Consider the following 15771-nt stretch of genomic DNA (forward strand, 5'->3'; position numbering starts at 1 on the left):
TTTCAAGTTCAGGGGCAAGAAATTAGAATTCTCAGAAATTCCCTAAATCATTAAGTTTTTCTTAAAATACTTGAAACATTTTTCGTATTTTCCCCATTATCACAGTTAGCTGGAAAAACTAACAAATAGGAATATTAAGCTCAGGAGTATTTTCAAGGAACTGTAGCTTATAGGGAATATTTAAACCCTGGAAAAATCATGCAACGTTATTGGATAGTATTCAAGGAACGTAATGTTCAAATATCTTAGCAAGGTTAAGGATCCACAGAATCGTGTGTCAAAATTGCTAAATTAAAATTTATTTTGTTTCCAAAGCTTATCTCTTCAAACAAAGTTCACAGGACTTGTATAAAGTAAACTGTGTATATAAACTTATCTGCAAAAATAGCTCAGTTTGTAGCAGACAATGCTAGACGCACACCTGGGGCACAGCAGCAGCCGCAAGCAAGGCTGAGTCTACGGCAATCCTCTCCCTCCTGCACGCTCCGGCCGGTTCCTTCACCCTCAACTCCGCGTGGTGGGGTTTCTCGCTCTTGTTTTCTCTCATAAAGATGGATTCCCTCAAACCAGTTAACATCTGTACCCTCCTAAGCTTTAGTATTCACAGAGAATTTATTATTTTTTAATTTTTATGTATTTATGATAGTCACAGAGAGAGAGAGGCAGAGACACAGGCAGAGGGAGAAGCAGGCTCCATGCACCGGGAGCCCGACGTGGGATTCGATCCCGGGTCTCCAGGATCGTGCCCTGGGCCAACGGCAGGCGCCAAACCACTGCGCCACCCAGGGATCCCGAGAATTTATTATTTTTCTCATTTCCTCAAGTGATTTATCTGGGGATTGTGGATTCAAAAGACAGACCTTTCCTGAGAAACGCTGGGAAGCCATGCCTGCGTGGAGCCGCTAGTCCAGGCCCTAGCCCAGCCCCACAGCACCACTCGTGGGGACAGGGCCTAGGGGAGGTAGGCTGGGAGTCATGCACACGTGCAAAATCTAGGCAACTCCTCTACATCTGTTCCCTCGTGTGCAGGAGGAGGATCCTGTCACCAGCCCCCAGAACTGCAGGGTAATTACAACCCTTCTCCTAGAGTTGGCTACAGCAGGCTCCCTGGGCATCTGGCCTGTGAAGGGACATGTCCCACTTCTCCGAAGGAGGCAGTAAGACCATCAGCTCTAGAATCGGACACGGGAGTTCACAGCCTCCTGCCACCTAAGTGTCACGCGCTCTGATCTCAGGAGTTAGCTGCCAGCCGAGGAGAACATGGAGTTAGAAGGATAAAATACGGCAGCCCGGGGGGCTCAGCGGTTGAGCGACCCCCGGGTCCTGGGATCGAGTCCCGCATCAGGCCCCCTGCAAGGAGCCTGCTTCTCCCTCTGCCTGTGTCTCTGCCTCTCTCTCTCTCTGTGTCCCTCATGAATAAATAAATAGAATTAAAAAAAAAAAAAAGGAGGATAAAATATCGTGGAGACCCGAGGAGAGCAGAGGCAGGGAGCCGGTGTCTGTCTTCTCCTGTCCATGTCCTGCAGCCAGCTGTGCCCAAGGCAGCCGGAGTCCCCCAGGAAACAGCCTTCCGTGCGCAGGCAGCACAGGTGCCCCGATGAAGGCCAGAGATGGGGAGAAGACCTCCTTTGGAACTAGTCCCACTTTAAGAAAGTTCAAAGGAAAAAGGCTGGATTTCGCCAATTCCATAAATTAGTAACCGTGGGCTACAGAAAAAGCTTTATTCAAACCCTTGAAACCTCAACTTGGGAAATAGTCGCCAACCCTATGCAAGAGATCAAACAGGTTCAGACACGGCCTTGACCTCAGGCAGCTCAAGGTCTAAAATAGGAGGCTGCCCGGGACACAGGATAGCGGGGACCCCGAGGCCGGAGAGCTTCCTCCCTGCCGGGGGACCCGGCCTCCGAAGGAGCGGCCAGACTTCAAGGGCTCGCGCAGCAGGGTGCTCTAGGCTGACGGGGCGCCCCGACAGCAACACTTCACCCCGCACCCTGGGGCCATCTCCCTGGCACGGTGGGCAAGGAGAGGCGGAAGGTGAAGATGGAAAAGTGAGGTCAGGCAAGGCTCTGAAGGGCCTTGAAGGCCAGGCCAAGGAACCGGGCTCTAACCTGAGAGCAACAGGGGCCGTCCCTCTGGGGTCCCCAAAGCGTGGCTTTGGGATTCAGCGGGATGGCTTCATACACAATTTCCCAGTCTATCAGAAACTTGTAAAAAAAAGGGACATTGCCATTTCCATTCTCTGTCCCTCTGCTGAGGCAGCCCCCCAGAGTCCCCCTGGCTACTACAAAAGGCTCTCCTGGACCTCTGAAGCACCTCGGCCTTAAGTCCCCAGCAGGGCTCACACCAGGGCCCGGGAGAGCCTCCCTCGTATCTCTGGAGGAACCAAGGGTTAAGGACAGTCCGTGTCGGATGGAACCAGAGCCTGGAAGCCCCCCCACGTACTATACCCTTCCCTCTAGGGAGACCCAGGAATCCAGAGGTCTGTGGGCCCCCACCCGAGCCGCCCACGGGTCTCCCCAGAGCGGGGTTACCTTGGGACGGTTCATGGAGGGGGCCCAGCTCCAGGCCTCTCACCCCCAAGGGCTCTGCTTCACTGCCCTCCTCCGCCTGAGACCCAGGGAGCAGGTGCAGGAGCAGCACGCACGGGGCGAGCAGGCTTGGCTTTACCATCCCTGACACGCCACCCCTGGCTGGGCCTCACTGCAGCTGTCTCCTTCGGTCATCTAGAAAATGGACAGCAGCTTCGACTACTGGTTTACTAGCTTTTGTTATGACAAAGAAAACTTACGGAAAACAAAACCCCTCAAAACCCAAATCTTACAAGGAAGCTTAATAAATAATAATAAAAGGCAGTTATACTGGCTGAGGTACGGGTGGGGGCCTCACACCCTGAGCCCCACCCAGGAAGCACCCAGGGTGCCTTCTGTCAACCTCTAAGGCCCAGGAGAACAAGTGTGGAAATACTGGCCTGGCAGTTCCCTAGGGGCCTTTCCACTTAAGGATGCTCAGCGTCAAAGCTCAGGTGACAAGGTTAGAGCACGGGCTCAGGGCCTAGGTCTCCAATGAGCGGGGCCCCTGAGCCCCTGAGCCTCCCGATACCTGTCGTGGCCAGGCTAGGGGAGTGTCTGGACCTACTTCCCAGCCACGAGGCTGCATCTACTACCTACTATGCCCCCGGACCTACCCACATTCACGAAGCCCACTCCCACCTCCTCAGACTCAGGAAAAACAAGTACCATCCTTAGTTTCAAGGAATAACCCTGCTCGTCCCTGAAACTCTGCCATTAGCAATCCATCCTCTTGGACAGAGTGCTTGCCAGCCCCCTAGAAGGCGACCCTCGTCCTACGCCTCGGGTGTAGCTCACCAGTCCATTCCTCCTCCCGAGAAGCAGGAGAGTAGATCCTGGGCCCTGCAGGCGCAGTGATTGAAGGAGCCGAGGACAAAGTCACCCTCACTGCCACCTCCCCGTGGCCTCCCCACATAACCGTCCTCGCCTTCCCACCCCCTGGCCACCCTGAGGCATGAAGAAGAGACAAGTTCCACCAGGTTCTTGCTCAGCGACCAACCCGCCTCCTCTTCCAGCCTCAGGGCTCAGACCTTCGGCCTCTCAAGTTCCTTAGCGCTTCCACGCTGACAAAGACACAGAATCCAGAGGTGCCTGGAAGCAGAGAGAGGCTCCCCGTCCCGAGTGCAGCACTGCCGGCAGGTGGCAGCCGTCAGGAGACACGAAAGCCCCCCCTCAGTCCTCCTCCATGCCCTCCTCCAGCCACTTGAAATAGCGGACGTCTCCTTGGTCCACGGGAAGACTGAAGACCTCTGGGATTTCAAAAGGATGCACCAACCTTTGGAAAGAAAGCAGAGCCCGTGAGTGACTATGATTACAATCAGCCTATGCAACTAGGCCCGACTGGAAAGCCTCACGCGATGTGCCCTGCAGCCGCCGTCCAGCGCCGATGCCCACCGCCCCGGAGCCTGTTTGCCATCTGTCAACAAGGGATGAGTTGGGCCATATGGCTTCAGAGTCTCATGGTCCTGGGTCCCAATTCTCAGCCTGCCCCTTACAGCTATGGAACTATGGACAGATCACCCAGATCACCTAATTTCTCCAAAGGCCCTACAAAGAGAGAATAAAAATTGTCCCTCTGTGACTAGATCGCCAAGGATTAAGTTGAACGGGGCACAGGAAGCACTCTCCTGGTATACTGACCGGCGCTGGGCTCCGGTCTTGCGCCTTCCCCAAACAAGCCACCATCCCCAATACCTCCGGATTCTCTTCACCTAGAAAGTTCTCTGTGGATCACTTAAAAGCCTACCTATCCCTCAAGGCCCAACTCAACCACTGACCTTCTTCAACGGCTCTTCCTCGACCATCCAAACCCACAGGGATCTCTCCTTTCTCTCCGTTTCTTTCACCTGGCCCTCAGCACACAATGCAAGTTCTCTTTACTTCTCAGACCGAATATATACGAGGCCTTGGGCCTCAGTCTCCCATCTGTCAAATGGGGGTGATAATTCCCTGCTTCCTTTCCAGTTAAAAAGTCACTGTCAAGTTCTCATGAGACAGCATGCTTAGTGAATCACCACACACACGCACGTGCTTAAACATTTGGAGTTGGAATAATTTTATCCAGTGACTGAGGATAATGAATTTTCTTATTTTAGGGAAACACATTAGTGTACATGTTTGTTTATTCTGGGGTAGGTGTGCAGAGGGAGAGGGAGGGAGAGAATCTCCACGCCCAGTGCAGAGCCTGATGATGGGCTCAATCCCAGGACCCTGAGATCATGGGTCATGTGCTGAAATCAAGAACTGGATGCTTAACCAACTGAGCCACCCAGGCACCCCTACTGTTGTTACTTTAAAAGAACTAAAAACTTTTAACTTCTCAGTTTTAATTTCTAATACAACAAACTTAAATATAACCCACATAAACAAAGCTCCTCTGGGTCCTTGATAATATTTAAACGTGTAAAAGGATCCTGAGTCCAAAATTTGGAGAACCACTATCTCCACTAACCCATGCCACCCTCTCATTGCACAAACGGAGAATCTGAGGGCCAGGTACATGTCTGGGGTCATGTGGGAGGCTGGTGACTAGGCTCCAGGTCTCTTGCCTTTGAAGCTCATTCACTTAGTTCCCAGTGCCTCCCCTGGCTGAGAAGAGAGGCCAGCATTACCTGATATAGCCGGACAGCACGTGGACCTTGGAAGTCTTTGTCTTTATTAGCTGTGAAAGAAAAAAAGTCCCGCTTTAAGAAAGACCTCAGCCCCAGTGCTGCAGCTACTCGTCCACCTGGCCACTCAGGAATAGCACTCCTCCAGGTGACAGGGCACCGGTGCATTCGCAAATTAGCCTAGGGCATCTCTTTTGGGGCAAGAACCTCAGTTGACTGATCTTTGCTCAATTTTAATTGGAACCTGGGAAAAGGCCTTGGTCTCACTCTTCCCATATCAAGGCTCCAACCACCATCCTCACTCACCAACAGGATCTCAGTGGCTTCTTCGATTTCTCCATTCCAGAAGTATCTGGAAAAGGGAACAAAACCATATTATTATGCTTACAAGATGAGCTCGCTGAGATGACAAACCTGGCCCAATCAAGTGACTTACCAAGGTGGAAACTTTACAATCTTTCCAAGCCCACACAAACATGTCTACATTGGCCAGGTCCCCAAAGGTCATCTAGTCCAACCACTCTAATGCATGCTTCTAGCAGCTGCCCGAACGTTCCTGGGGGTGAGAGGCTCACCGTCTCTTAAAGAAGTCCATCAATCTACCTGCACAGCTAGTCCCGGGATGCTGACGTATTTTGATGAGGGAAATGGAATAGACCAGAATTAACTATAGTGAGGGTGTCAATGAAATGAAAGGGAGAAAACACAGAGACAGCTTGTCACATCAGCCAACCCCTCAAAGTTTTCCAGAGAATTCAAAAGCAGTGGGAATTATTTTCTTTGATATCCCTAGGAGGCTTACTCAGGGATGGAATGCCCAGTCGGACTTTTTTGCTAATAGCAAGCCGACTAATTTAAACAAAGACTGTGCAGACAAGATTCACTATTTCTAAACTACAGCTTTTTCCTCGCTTCTCCATACACAGCCTACTTTTGCTTTTGTTGGTTGATATAAATCCCCTAGTTGACTTCCTCTGAATATAAATTAACAGTGAACTGTTCATTAAGCAAATGCCTTTGAGTTGCTCTTTGACAATCTCCCATTAGTTCAGTGCTCTTCCTACCAGCCGGGGCCTGACCCAGCAGTCCCCACACCCTTCCACAGGCGATAGCAAAACTCACAGCGAGGATGCCTTGGGCAGGATGTTCACAGAGGCAGCCAGCTTCTTATCCAAGACAGCCCTACAACAGAACGAGGGACCGTCACTGGGGTAAGTACCCAACATCTTAAGGAACAAGGGACGGGACTTCCTGGGAATTACCCAGGAAACCATAGTCTACGCAGATAACCATTTAGAGCGCCTCTCCCTCCTCAAACCAACTCATCCCATAACCACCTTGCACAGACACCTAAAGACAGCTGCTCATTAGTCCATCTCTGGGTGGGGAGAAAAGGAAGGAAGCGGCTACGGCAAGATGGTTTTAAGGACAGGTCCAGTCTGCTTGGGGAAGGGGAACTGATTAACACTGGACACAGGACACAGACCTGGATTCCACTCCCGACCCTGCAGTGCATGGCTGTGTGACCCTAACCACGTTCTTTCTTTCATCCCAAGAATAAGTATTTGAGCACATATTGGAGACAGACCTGCCCCCTCACTCAAGCTGACTGTCCTGCTGCACAGTAACGGGCCGGTTCAGTCAGCGGTTTCCAACCTTTCACCATCATTCCTTCCTACCACCGTCTTCTGCTTTTGTCTCCCAGGTATGTATCAGGCTGACACCCCCTACTTCTGATCTACAGATAGCCACGTGACCACACAGAACAGCCGTAACGCCAAGGAGAGGCAAAAAACCCCACATCATATCTTGTGTTTGGCAAATATAGGCTCTTTTCATCTCTTTTCATGGAAAGGTTTCTACCATGGTCCTAAGAGCACAGTCACCACTCTGCAGACCTCTAGGATATCTCTGGACAGACCACGGGTTGGAATTCCTGGTGTGATGTTCCGATTCCTGTGCAGAGCCCCAGCAAAAACAGTCAGACGTGCCTGAATTAGTGCAGGTGTCACGGAAACAGGAGCACCACCAAATCACCCACACAAAGGACATTCCCAAGCATCAAAACTGGAACCCCTCAGAAGCAGGCAGGCCCTGACAAACCTTTCTCAGGTCTCTGTTCTCTGAAATGCTTGGACTCAGCCAGATAAACCTCATCTGAGCCCTGCTCACCCATCCCGCCTGTCCTTAGCTGCTGCCAAGAGAACTGACCTACTTTCTCTTCCATGAGTTCCAGGCTCAACAGTGCTCTATTTAAGGCCCCACCTTAATGTGGCATTCCCCTGGAAAGTTCCAGAGCTAAAGAAATCCCTGACTGTAAGGAGAGGCACATGGCACAAATCTGTTTAAGCAACTGTGGCAAGTCTTACTCAATTGTCCACTGAGAAATTACACTTTATTGCTCCTGAAGGTGGTGAGGAAACACAGGGAGGGAGTTAAACCTTTAAAAAGAATAATCCCATTGTCTCAAAGACCCAGAATGTGAAGTCCCTGGTGCGATCACAGCAGCCTGTCCACAGGTCAAAGACTAGAAATATGGAGGGCTGTGTTATTCAAAAAGACCCTATGACCAAAGAAACCAAACAAAAACAAAAACAAAAAACCAGAGAGCGTGAGGGCAGAAGAGAGCACATCAGCTGAGAGCACGCGCACGCGCACACAGACACAGATGGGAGCCGGAGCCCTCACGCTCAGCGGAGGAGAGCACAGGATGGAGACGTGCAGAGCTTCTAGGGCCTCGAGAAACCGCACGGTTCAGACTAGTAAATCACAGGCCACTTAACATGGTTATGCTCTCTACAACGTTTTTAAAAAGTCTTTATTTTGTTACTAATATTTATTATCAGGATATTTCACACTCAAAAAATACAGATTATCTAGCTTCTCACTAGAAAATGAGTCTTGTGACATGAGAACCACAGTCCTCCAAGGTCACATTTAACTAGAGCGGAGCAGTGGCCGCTCCCCTGAGGCGTGACACCCACGTCTCAGGTCCACACAGTTCCCGCTGCCCTCCTCCATTCCAACACACAGGAAGACCCAGGGCTGCTATCCACCATCACCCGCCCTCATGACACCCCAGCCCACCTGGCTCACTGAGGGGCCTGCCTGTAGGTTTACGTGTTTATACCCGCTGTGATCCACTTCCCTCGACATACAGGAGATCGAAGCCCAGAGAAGGTCACGGGTGGAGTTGCCACCAGAGAGGACACTAGAATCCAGGTCTCCTGACTCCACACTCAGGATTTTCACCCTGGCCCCAATAAGAGATTATTTCTAGTTAATTCTTTAAGAATGCATCTGTCAACGAAGAGATGTAAGAACCTGCCAGGAACCAGAACTGAACTGACCCAGGACTCGGAGCCAGCAGACTAACTCTAGAGCACCCGGAGAAGACAGGCTGGTCCGGAGCGAAGAGCCCGGCCTCAGTGCTGGTTCTGTAGCTAGGCTGGGCTTCCCGCCCGCTCCTGTTGAGGGGGCCTCCCCACTACGTACCGCTTACTCTCCTTCTATAAATCCTGGAAACTAAACCTGTCTGCCTCTTTTCTATCAAAGCCATTAATAAAAAAAAAATACTAGACAAAACAGGTTGAGTGAGAGCTCACCAGCCATATCCCTAACGGCTCCACTTCAGACTTGCAGCTCAGGCAGGTGGGCCACACAGACACTGCAGCCTCACCTAGAGACCACAGCAAATACTCTCGACTCAGCCGTGCCCACCCACACTAAGAACACACTATGCACTAGCGACGACAAGGAAGCCCCAAGGAAGAAAAGGGCACCCTGAGGCACAAAGGGCAGTGTGCAGGGGACCTGCCATAGGACCTGAGAGCAACAGACCCTGTCTGGAGACGGCGGGAGCCACAGCAGGCAGCAACCTGGAGGCAACCGTCAAGGTGAGTAGGGGCGATGCTGCAGCAGGAGGCGGGCCCCCGAAATCTCCCAGCACCCAGGCAGCACTCACGGGGTGTCTGTCACCATGCAGGAGTGCTAAGTGTGCCAGGAGGGCAGTTTCTAGGGGTCCCCAGCCCTCACCCACACTGAAAACAGTGCTGCATGATGCCAGTTCCTGGTAGCGGCTCTGCACCTCCCAAGCATGACTATAAAGATGAGAGAGGTCACGATCACAAAGTAACTGGGGCAGGTCAATAACCAAGAGAGACAAAAAACGGACCAAATAGTAGAATTTACACAAGAAAAGCAGTTCATGAAACATTCAAAACCAAGACTTCAAAATAAGTATGAGTACCTAAAGTGGCTGGGAGCAAATCTTCCGAGTTTTTACCAAACACGCACGCGCGCACACGCACACACACACGGTAAGTACAGGAGGTCACGGACGGCTACCTAACTTTACTGTGGTCGCCATTACGCAGCACCTAAGCCCCTTCACCATACCTGGCAATCTCTCTGGCAATCTGCTCGTTGGGACAGTTCACAAAGACGACGGAATAAGTGCCGGAGACATAGCTGCCGGTGACGGCTGAGTGGAGCTGCAGGCTAAGGGTCCTGAGCATGGGGTATGACACGAAAGAAGCTGTCAGGATCTACATGGCAGGGAAAGAAAAGCACAGGTCAGCAGCGACATGGCCAATTCACGAGCTGCCCACTCAAGCAAATTGGAACCAGGGCTAAGCATCACTTTTTCAGCCCCATTCCCCATCCACAAAATAATTCCTAGTATCTCTATTGAGCTTTAGCACTTAAATAAAATTTTTGTGCCCAAATATTTTCCTCTACATTTTGCAGGTGATAAAAAAAAATGGAGAAATCAAGATTACATAGCTTGTAATTGGCAAAGGCACGATTAGGAACCAAGTCTGGATGAGCAGAAATCCATTCTTATTGGACAAAACCGCTGTTGGAGGTAATGCCAACTGAAATCCACTGAACTGCTGTCATCCTATGGGGATTATTAGGAATGATAAGCTCTTACGTCTATTGACATTGTAGGGAGTTAATTTGCCCTCCACTCACGTGTGTCTGTGCAGGCCCCGTGGGTAGTCCAGGCGTAACGGGAGCCTAATTTGAGGTAACATAACCTGTGCTGCTGTAACTGAGAGGTGGTGGGACCTACAGGAAGGCTGTACCTGAGGGAGCAGAAAAGGCTTCAGAGAAGAGGTACCATCTAAGTTGGATTTGAAATAATACGTAGGTTTACAAGAGGAGAGAGGGAGGTACTCCTAGTAAACGGTAACGTGTACTAGCTCAAGGTGCTTAAGGACGGATGAGCTATGGAGCCTAACCCGCAGGAATAATACCAGGAGTGAATGAGCCGGGCCAGCCTTGTACAGAAAAGGGGCAGAGAGAGGAGCCAGAGGTTTGTACTCATGAGACAGGGCGCTTTCAGAGGCTTTCTAAGGAGGGGAGAATTAAACACGGTCGGGCTGAGCAGAGAGCAGAGTAACGGGACAGACAGAGGAGTGACCAGAAGGCAGCCGAGGGAGATTTGGGCAACAGACCTTAAGATCTCGAGCAAAGAAGATGGCAGCGATAACGTGAGAGCAAAAGACGCTCGAGATACAATTGTTCTTACTATTTTAATGATAAACATTTAAAATAAGAGGAACTAGACACAACTGGAGAACAGCTTCCATTCCAGGGCTCTCTACTGGCGGGAGGCCGCGGAGCCAGTAGCAGGATAGAGACAACTTGCGAGGAGGCCCACGGTGACTCAGGCCAGGCTGAACAGAAGGGCGCTTCCCCGCCCCCGCCCGGGCTCCAGCCTCACTCAAATAAGCCTCTGTCCTCCCACTCCTCCCACGTTACTGCCTGGGGCCTGGCTCCTACTTCTTGGCAGGGCCTGAGCAGCGTTTTTATGTTTGGAGCCTCAGTCTGACTAGAGGCCTGTCTGGGCAGGGTTGCTCATTCCCTCCTACTACCTCCACCAACACCCCCAAGTCAAAATACCAGTCCTCGGAACTACACCGGTGACCGTGCAAGAACAAAAGAACCACACTTTTCAGGGAAGCTTTTATTGCACGTGTTTTTTAATGACTACTTAATTGACTGTAAGGAAAAAAATAAAAGCACTAGAGAGCAGGATTTAGATCCTAGTGCGGGCACTGCTAACTGCCTGTGGCCTCTGACAAGGTTAGGGGATTTCCTCTCCCTTCTGTAACTGCCATCTAGAGAATGCGGATTCTGATGCTTCTGCTGCCTACCTCAGAGTTGCCCTGGGTTCAAACCAGGTAGGAGAAAGACTCTGTAATCACTAATCCAATACAGAAAGGACCGTGTTGTGCTCACCACTGCATCCTCAGAGCAGTTCATGGCACACAGCAGGTTCACCATAAATACTTGTAGACCGGTGAATTAAATTTTTTTTTTTTTTTAATTTTTATTTATGATAGTCACACACAGAGAGAGAGAGAGGCAGAGATACAGGCAGAGGGAGAAGCAGGCTCCATGCACCAGGAGCCTGACGTGGGATTCGATCCCGGGTCTCCAGGATCGCGCCCTGGGCCAAAGGCAGGCGCCAAACCGCTTCGCCACCCAGGGATCCCTAGACCGGTGAATTAATCCACCAGCAAGGTGTGGTTATTAAGACTCAACAGTGAAGGAGTCACCCACTGCTGGCTTCGAGCAGAGAACTGAACGTGCTGGAACACTGTAAGTCTCCAACAACTCTAATGTGGCGTCTGGCACAAACTCCAGACAAAAGGGGCAGTGGCCTGTCCCCCAACCAAAAAGCCGTTCCTAAGGAGGACCTCGGACATTTCGGCCAGTAGGAATCAGTGGAAAACGGAGATTACAGGACCAACTACCAACTCACCTAAGATGTACTGAAACTCTCAGAGTCAAAATGCTAAGAGGTGAATGGGCCCTCAGGTATCTAGATGACCCCGTACTTCACAAACAAGGTTAACTGAGACAGAACATACGGAAACTCTGGACAGAACCAAGACTTGATTGCAAGGCTCCTGCATCCCGTTCTGGATTCTCTGAACTGCAGTGAGCATGACCAGGAATGGGTTTAGGGGAATCACTCAGCTTCACATACTCCAGTGGTCGCCCCTGGGGGACATCTGACAACGCCTGGAGACAATTCTGACTGTCGCACTGGGAGGAGATACTCCTGGCATCTAGCAGGTAGAGGCCAGGGCTGCTGCTCACGCCCTTCCGTTGTGCCGCTGATCACGGTGAAGCAGAGAGAGCTGTTTACACGTTCCCCCATCAGGCATGAGCTCTTCAGCCTCAGTCATTTCCACGTACCCAGGACTTTCCCACCCTTGACAGGGAGTGTACAGGTTCCAGAGATGTTTGTGGACCTAGCAACAATGTACCAGAAGCACGAGAGGCCGGTCTGGAGCCAAGGGTGCACTACAATATATTCTAGGACATATTCTGTGACATTCTATGAGCACAAAATCGATGGAAAATATACACATCACGATATTCCCCAAAAGAAACATTATAACAGAAAAATATTTAGTATAATTTTTGAAGTTTTTATAACATTTTCATACTTACCTTTCACTATACACTTTTTCTAATTTTACATTCTTTTAAAATATTGAATGTATCCTTTTGGTTCATATCTCATTGTCTTTTCTTTGGTGCTGCAATATTTACATAGCTTTTAAGAGATTACGATGGACTTTATGATCTGTGTTAAGGTAGAAGGGGCCTCAGAGGGATCCCTGGGTGGCGCAGCGGTTTAGCACCTGCCTTTGCCCCAGGGCGCGATCCTGGAGACCGGGGATCGAATCCCACATCGGGCTCCGGGTGCATGGAGCCTGCTTCTCCCTCTGCCTGTGTCTCTGCCTCTCTCTCCGTGTGACTATCATAAATAAATAAAAATTTTTTAAAAATCTTTAAAAAAAAGGGGGGGGGGCCTCAGAAACCACCCAGTGGTTCTAACCTTGTAATTGACCTAATTTTAAGGAACCTGTGATACTCTGGAATTGAGTGCTACGCTGTGTTTATACATTTTCCTTGGGTACAAATCCAGAACTTTCACACACTCAGACACACACACAAATAGATTATACAGTTCCAAAAAGGTTAAGAGCCACTGATTTGTGCCAACTTTTCAGATGAGGAAGGTAAGGGCCACAGAGAAGAAATCACCCAAAAGTGGGCAGCAAGACTTCTGACCGTCTCCTCTGGTTCTTTCCACCTCCCGCTCGACCCCCACCACCGCCGCCTCCACCACCACTGGCGGGACTCTGTGGCCACTTCCAATTTTAACATTTTAAGATATTTCAGAGATGAGAAAACAAAAGTTTTCCCCAAATGTAGAAAACTGAGATGGTGACTGCAAGAGAAAGAGAAGACTCTACCCTGCGACCCTTAGATGAGAACTCGCCAGCAGGCACCCTTCAGCCCCCGGACCATCCAGGCAATGAGAGGCTGCCCCTCACTCCTCCTCACAGGCTGGGCAGGGAAGGGTTGCTGCTCATCCTCAGAAGCACACTATGCTCTCCAGGACACAGGTGTCTCCAGGGATGGCCCCTGCCACCGCCTCCCTGCCTGCTCCCAGCTCAAAATCCCAGAAGTAGAAAAAAGAAATGCACCTTCTTCCCTCAATATCCAGGTTAGAGGTTTAGGGGAGAGAGGGTTCCGAGTCAGCAGGGGCACTCACCAGGAGGCACGTAAGGACGGAGGGCCGCAGGCTGCCTGGCAGAGGGCACCGTGAGCCCAGCCTGTCCATGGCGTCGCCGGGACTTAGTAGCACAGCCTAGCAAACTCGGGCTGGGCTGCAGGCTGATGGGCGGGCACCGGGGCCTCCACAGCCCTCTCCCCTCACCACCTGCTGCCTGCCCCACTGCCCAGCCAGGCCCCAGCCAGGCTGGCCCGGGAGGGTGGGGGGAGCGCAGGGAAGGAGGGAGTAATTCTCACTAGGCGGTTCTCTTCCTAGAAACAAAAACCCAAACACCACAGGCGGACCTACAACCCCTGCAAAAATACTAATTTTCCCTTCCCGTTGTAACAACAAAAAAAGGTAAGATCCCCACAAGTGCAGATAAAAAGATCTACGTTTCTTAGATACGTAAAACTTCCAGAAACCATGGCACACAAATGCTAATACACATACGCAAAACTCTTCCACTTCATAGGGGCCCATCCTGCCAACAGAAACAAGTGAAGCACACAAGCACACACGCATGCGCACCCCCACACCTACACACACAGCTGCCTTCCTATCCCCCCAGCACCTCCTCCTCCCAGGATCTCCCATCTAATTCTCCTTGGCTTAAAATACTCTTGTTCCCACCTGCTCTCCCGATGAACTCATTCATCTTTCTAGGCCAGCTGCTCTGAGCAGCTTTCTGCAGGGTTAATCCCACAGTCCTCTATTTCCCCTAAGGCACTTGGTACACACTTGTTGCCGCACTCAACATGAGCAACTATGGAGAGCCGCAAACAAACAAGAAAAGCAGCAAGCTAATGACTGGCTGTTGCCCTTCGGGAATGCAGAGACCACTGTTGCCAGGGTGTGCAATTTTTTATGTAAAATATCTTAATTTTTAAATATTTCTGGGGCAGGGTAAGGGACTGAGTACACAAGGACACAAGTGAACTTTTTTAACTCAAGGAAAATGTTCTATATCTTGATGGTGGTAGTGGTTACACAAGTGTTTAAAAAAAAATGAACAAACTATACACTTAACATTGGTGAACTGTACGTACACAGAACCTTAACGAGCCGGGGAAATGTTGTGTGCTGGGGAGACGAAACAAAACACATCTGTTAGCCAAATCTGGCTTGCAGGCTGCCAGTTCACAGCCTTTGTGTTTATTTTAATTGTCTGTTTTACTGTCTGTCTCATTCCTTGGGACTCTAAACTTCTTAAAGGCCCACCCTTCCAGCAGCGTCTGACAAAGCAGTAATCAGCTGCAGCCCTCGTCTTATCATTTACATGGTTAGCAGTGAAGACTCGGGCCAATTCCCTAACCTCTCTGAGCTCTGGCAGGCGAGGGCTGGTAAAGGAAGGGCAGGTATCACCTCCACGGGTCTAAAGTGAGGACTAACAAAATTCACATAAAAGTGTCAGCTTTTCAAAAGCACACAGTTTCAGGACTCCTGGCTGGCTGGCTAAGTGGCAGTGCATGCGATTCTTGATCTCAGGGTTTTGAGTTCAAGTCCCATGTTAGGTGTAGAGATTACTTGAAAACAAAGCCTTCTAAAAGACAAGCCAACAAAAAATAAATGCAAGTAATCTCAAACTACCATGGTCAACCCAGAAAAATCTCCATTTGTGACTGAAGAACTTGGTGTCTGTGGAGAAACTGGGTTAGAGAAAATGAGGCTGTGGTCCTAAGAAAACCTTTCTATCCAAAGTCCAGGAAAATCAAGACTGTAATCTTTTATACCTATTACATTAGTAAGACATGCAGCCACTGTTAATGACCATTTACCTTAGATCCTGAGATGATTTCCTGAGATGATGTCCCCAAGTTTAGCACAGGACCCCACACAGCATATGCTCAATAAATGTCTGTTGAATGACTAAATGATAGGGATGTGTGGCTGGTGATGGTAAGGATGGTCATGATGAAGGTGGATGTTGGGGCAACAAGGGAAGAATGGCAAGACATGAGCTATCATTTGGAGGGAACTGCCTCTGGATTCTCTTCTTCCTTTAACT

General features: G+C 50.2%; 1 protein-coding gene across 2 annotated transcripts; it reads right to left on the reverse strand.

Annotated features, from left to right (window-relative positions):
- Positions 1–277: 277 nt before the first annotated feature.
- LOC112923105 (protein CutA homolog) lies at positions 278–15680 on the reverse strand. Of its 2 annotated transcripts, none has more exons than XM_072727504.1 (6): positions 15542–15680; positions 9575–9723; positions 6299–6358; positions 5483–5528; positions 5180–5229; positions 278–3843 (listed from the first exon to the last, which is right to left on the reverse strand). In XM_072727504.1, exons 2-6 carry the CDS (start codon positions 9691–9693, stop codon positions 3741–3743), a joined length of 378 nt encoding a protein of 125 aa, XP_072583605.1. In that variant the 5' UTR covers positions 9694–9723; positions 15542–15680; the 3' UTR covers positions 278–3740. The 2 variants fall into 2 exon arrangements, with proteins under 2 accessions (XP_072583605.1, XP_025858631.2); XM_026002846.2 differs by lacking the exon at positions 15542–15680 and adding an exon at positions 13764–14270 and having other exon boundaries at positions 1708–3843.
- Positions 15681–15771: the final 91 nt, after the last annotated feature.

The sequence above is a fragment of the Vulpes vulpes genome, chromosome 12, assembly GCF_048418805.1.
Source record: "Vulpes vulpes isolate BD-2025 chromosome 12, VulVul3, whole genome shotgun sequence".
Taxonomy (NCBI): Eukaryota; Metazoa; Chordata; class Mammalia; order Carnivora; family Canidae; genus Vulpes; species Vulpes vulpes.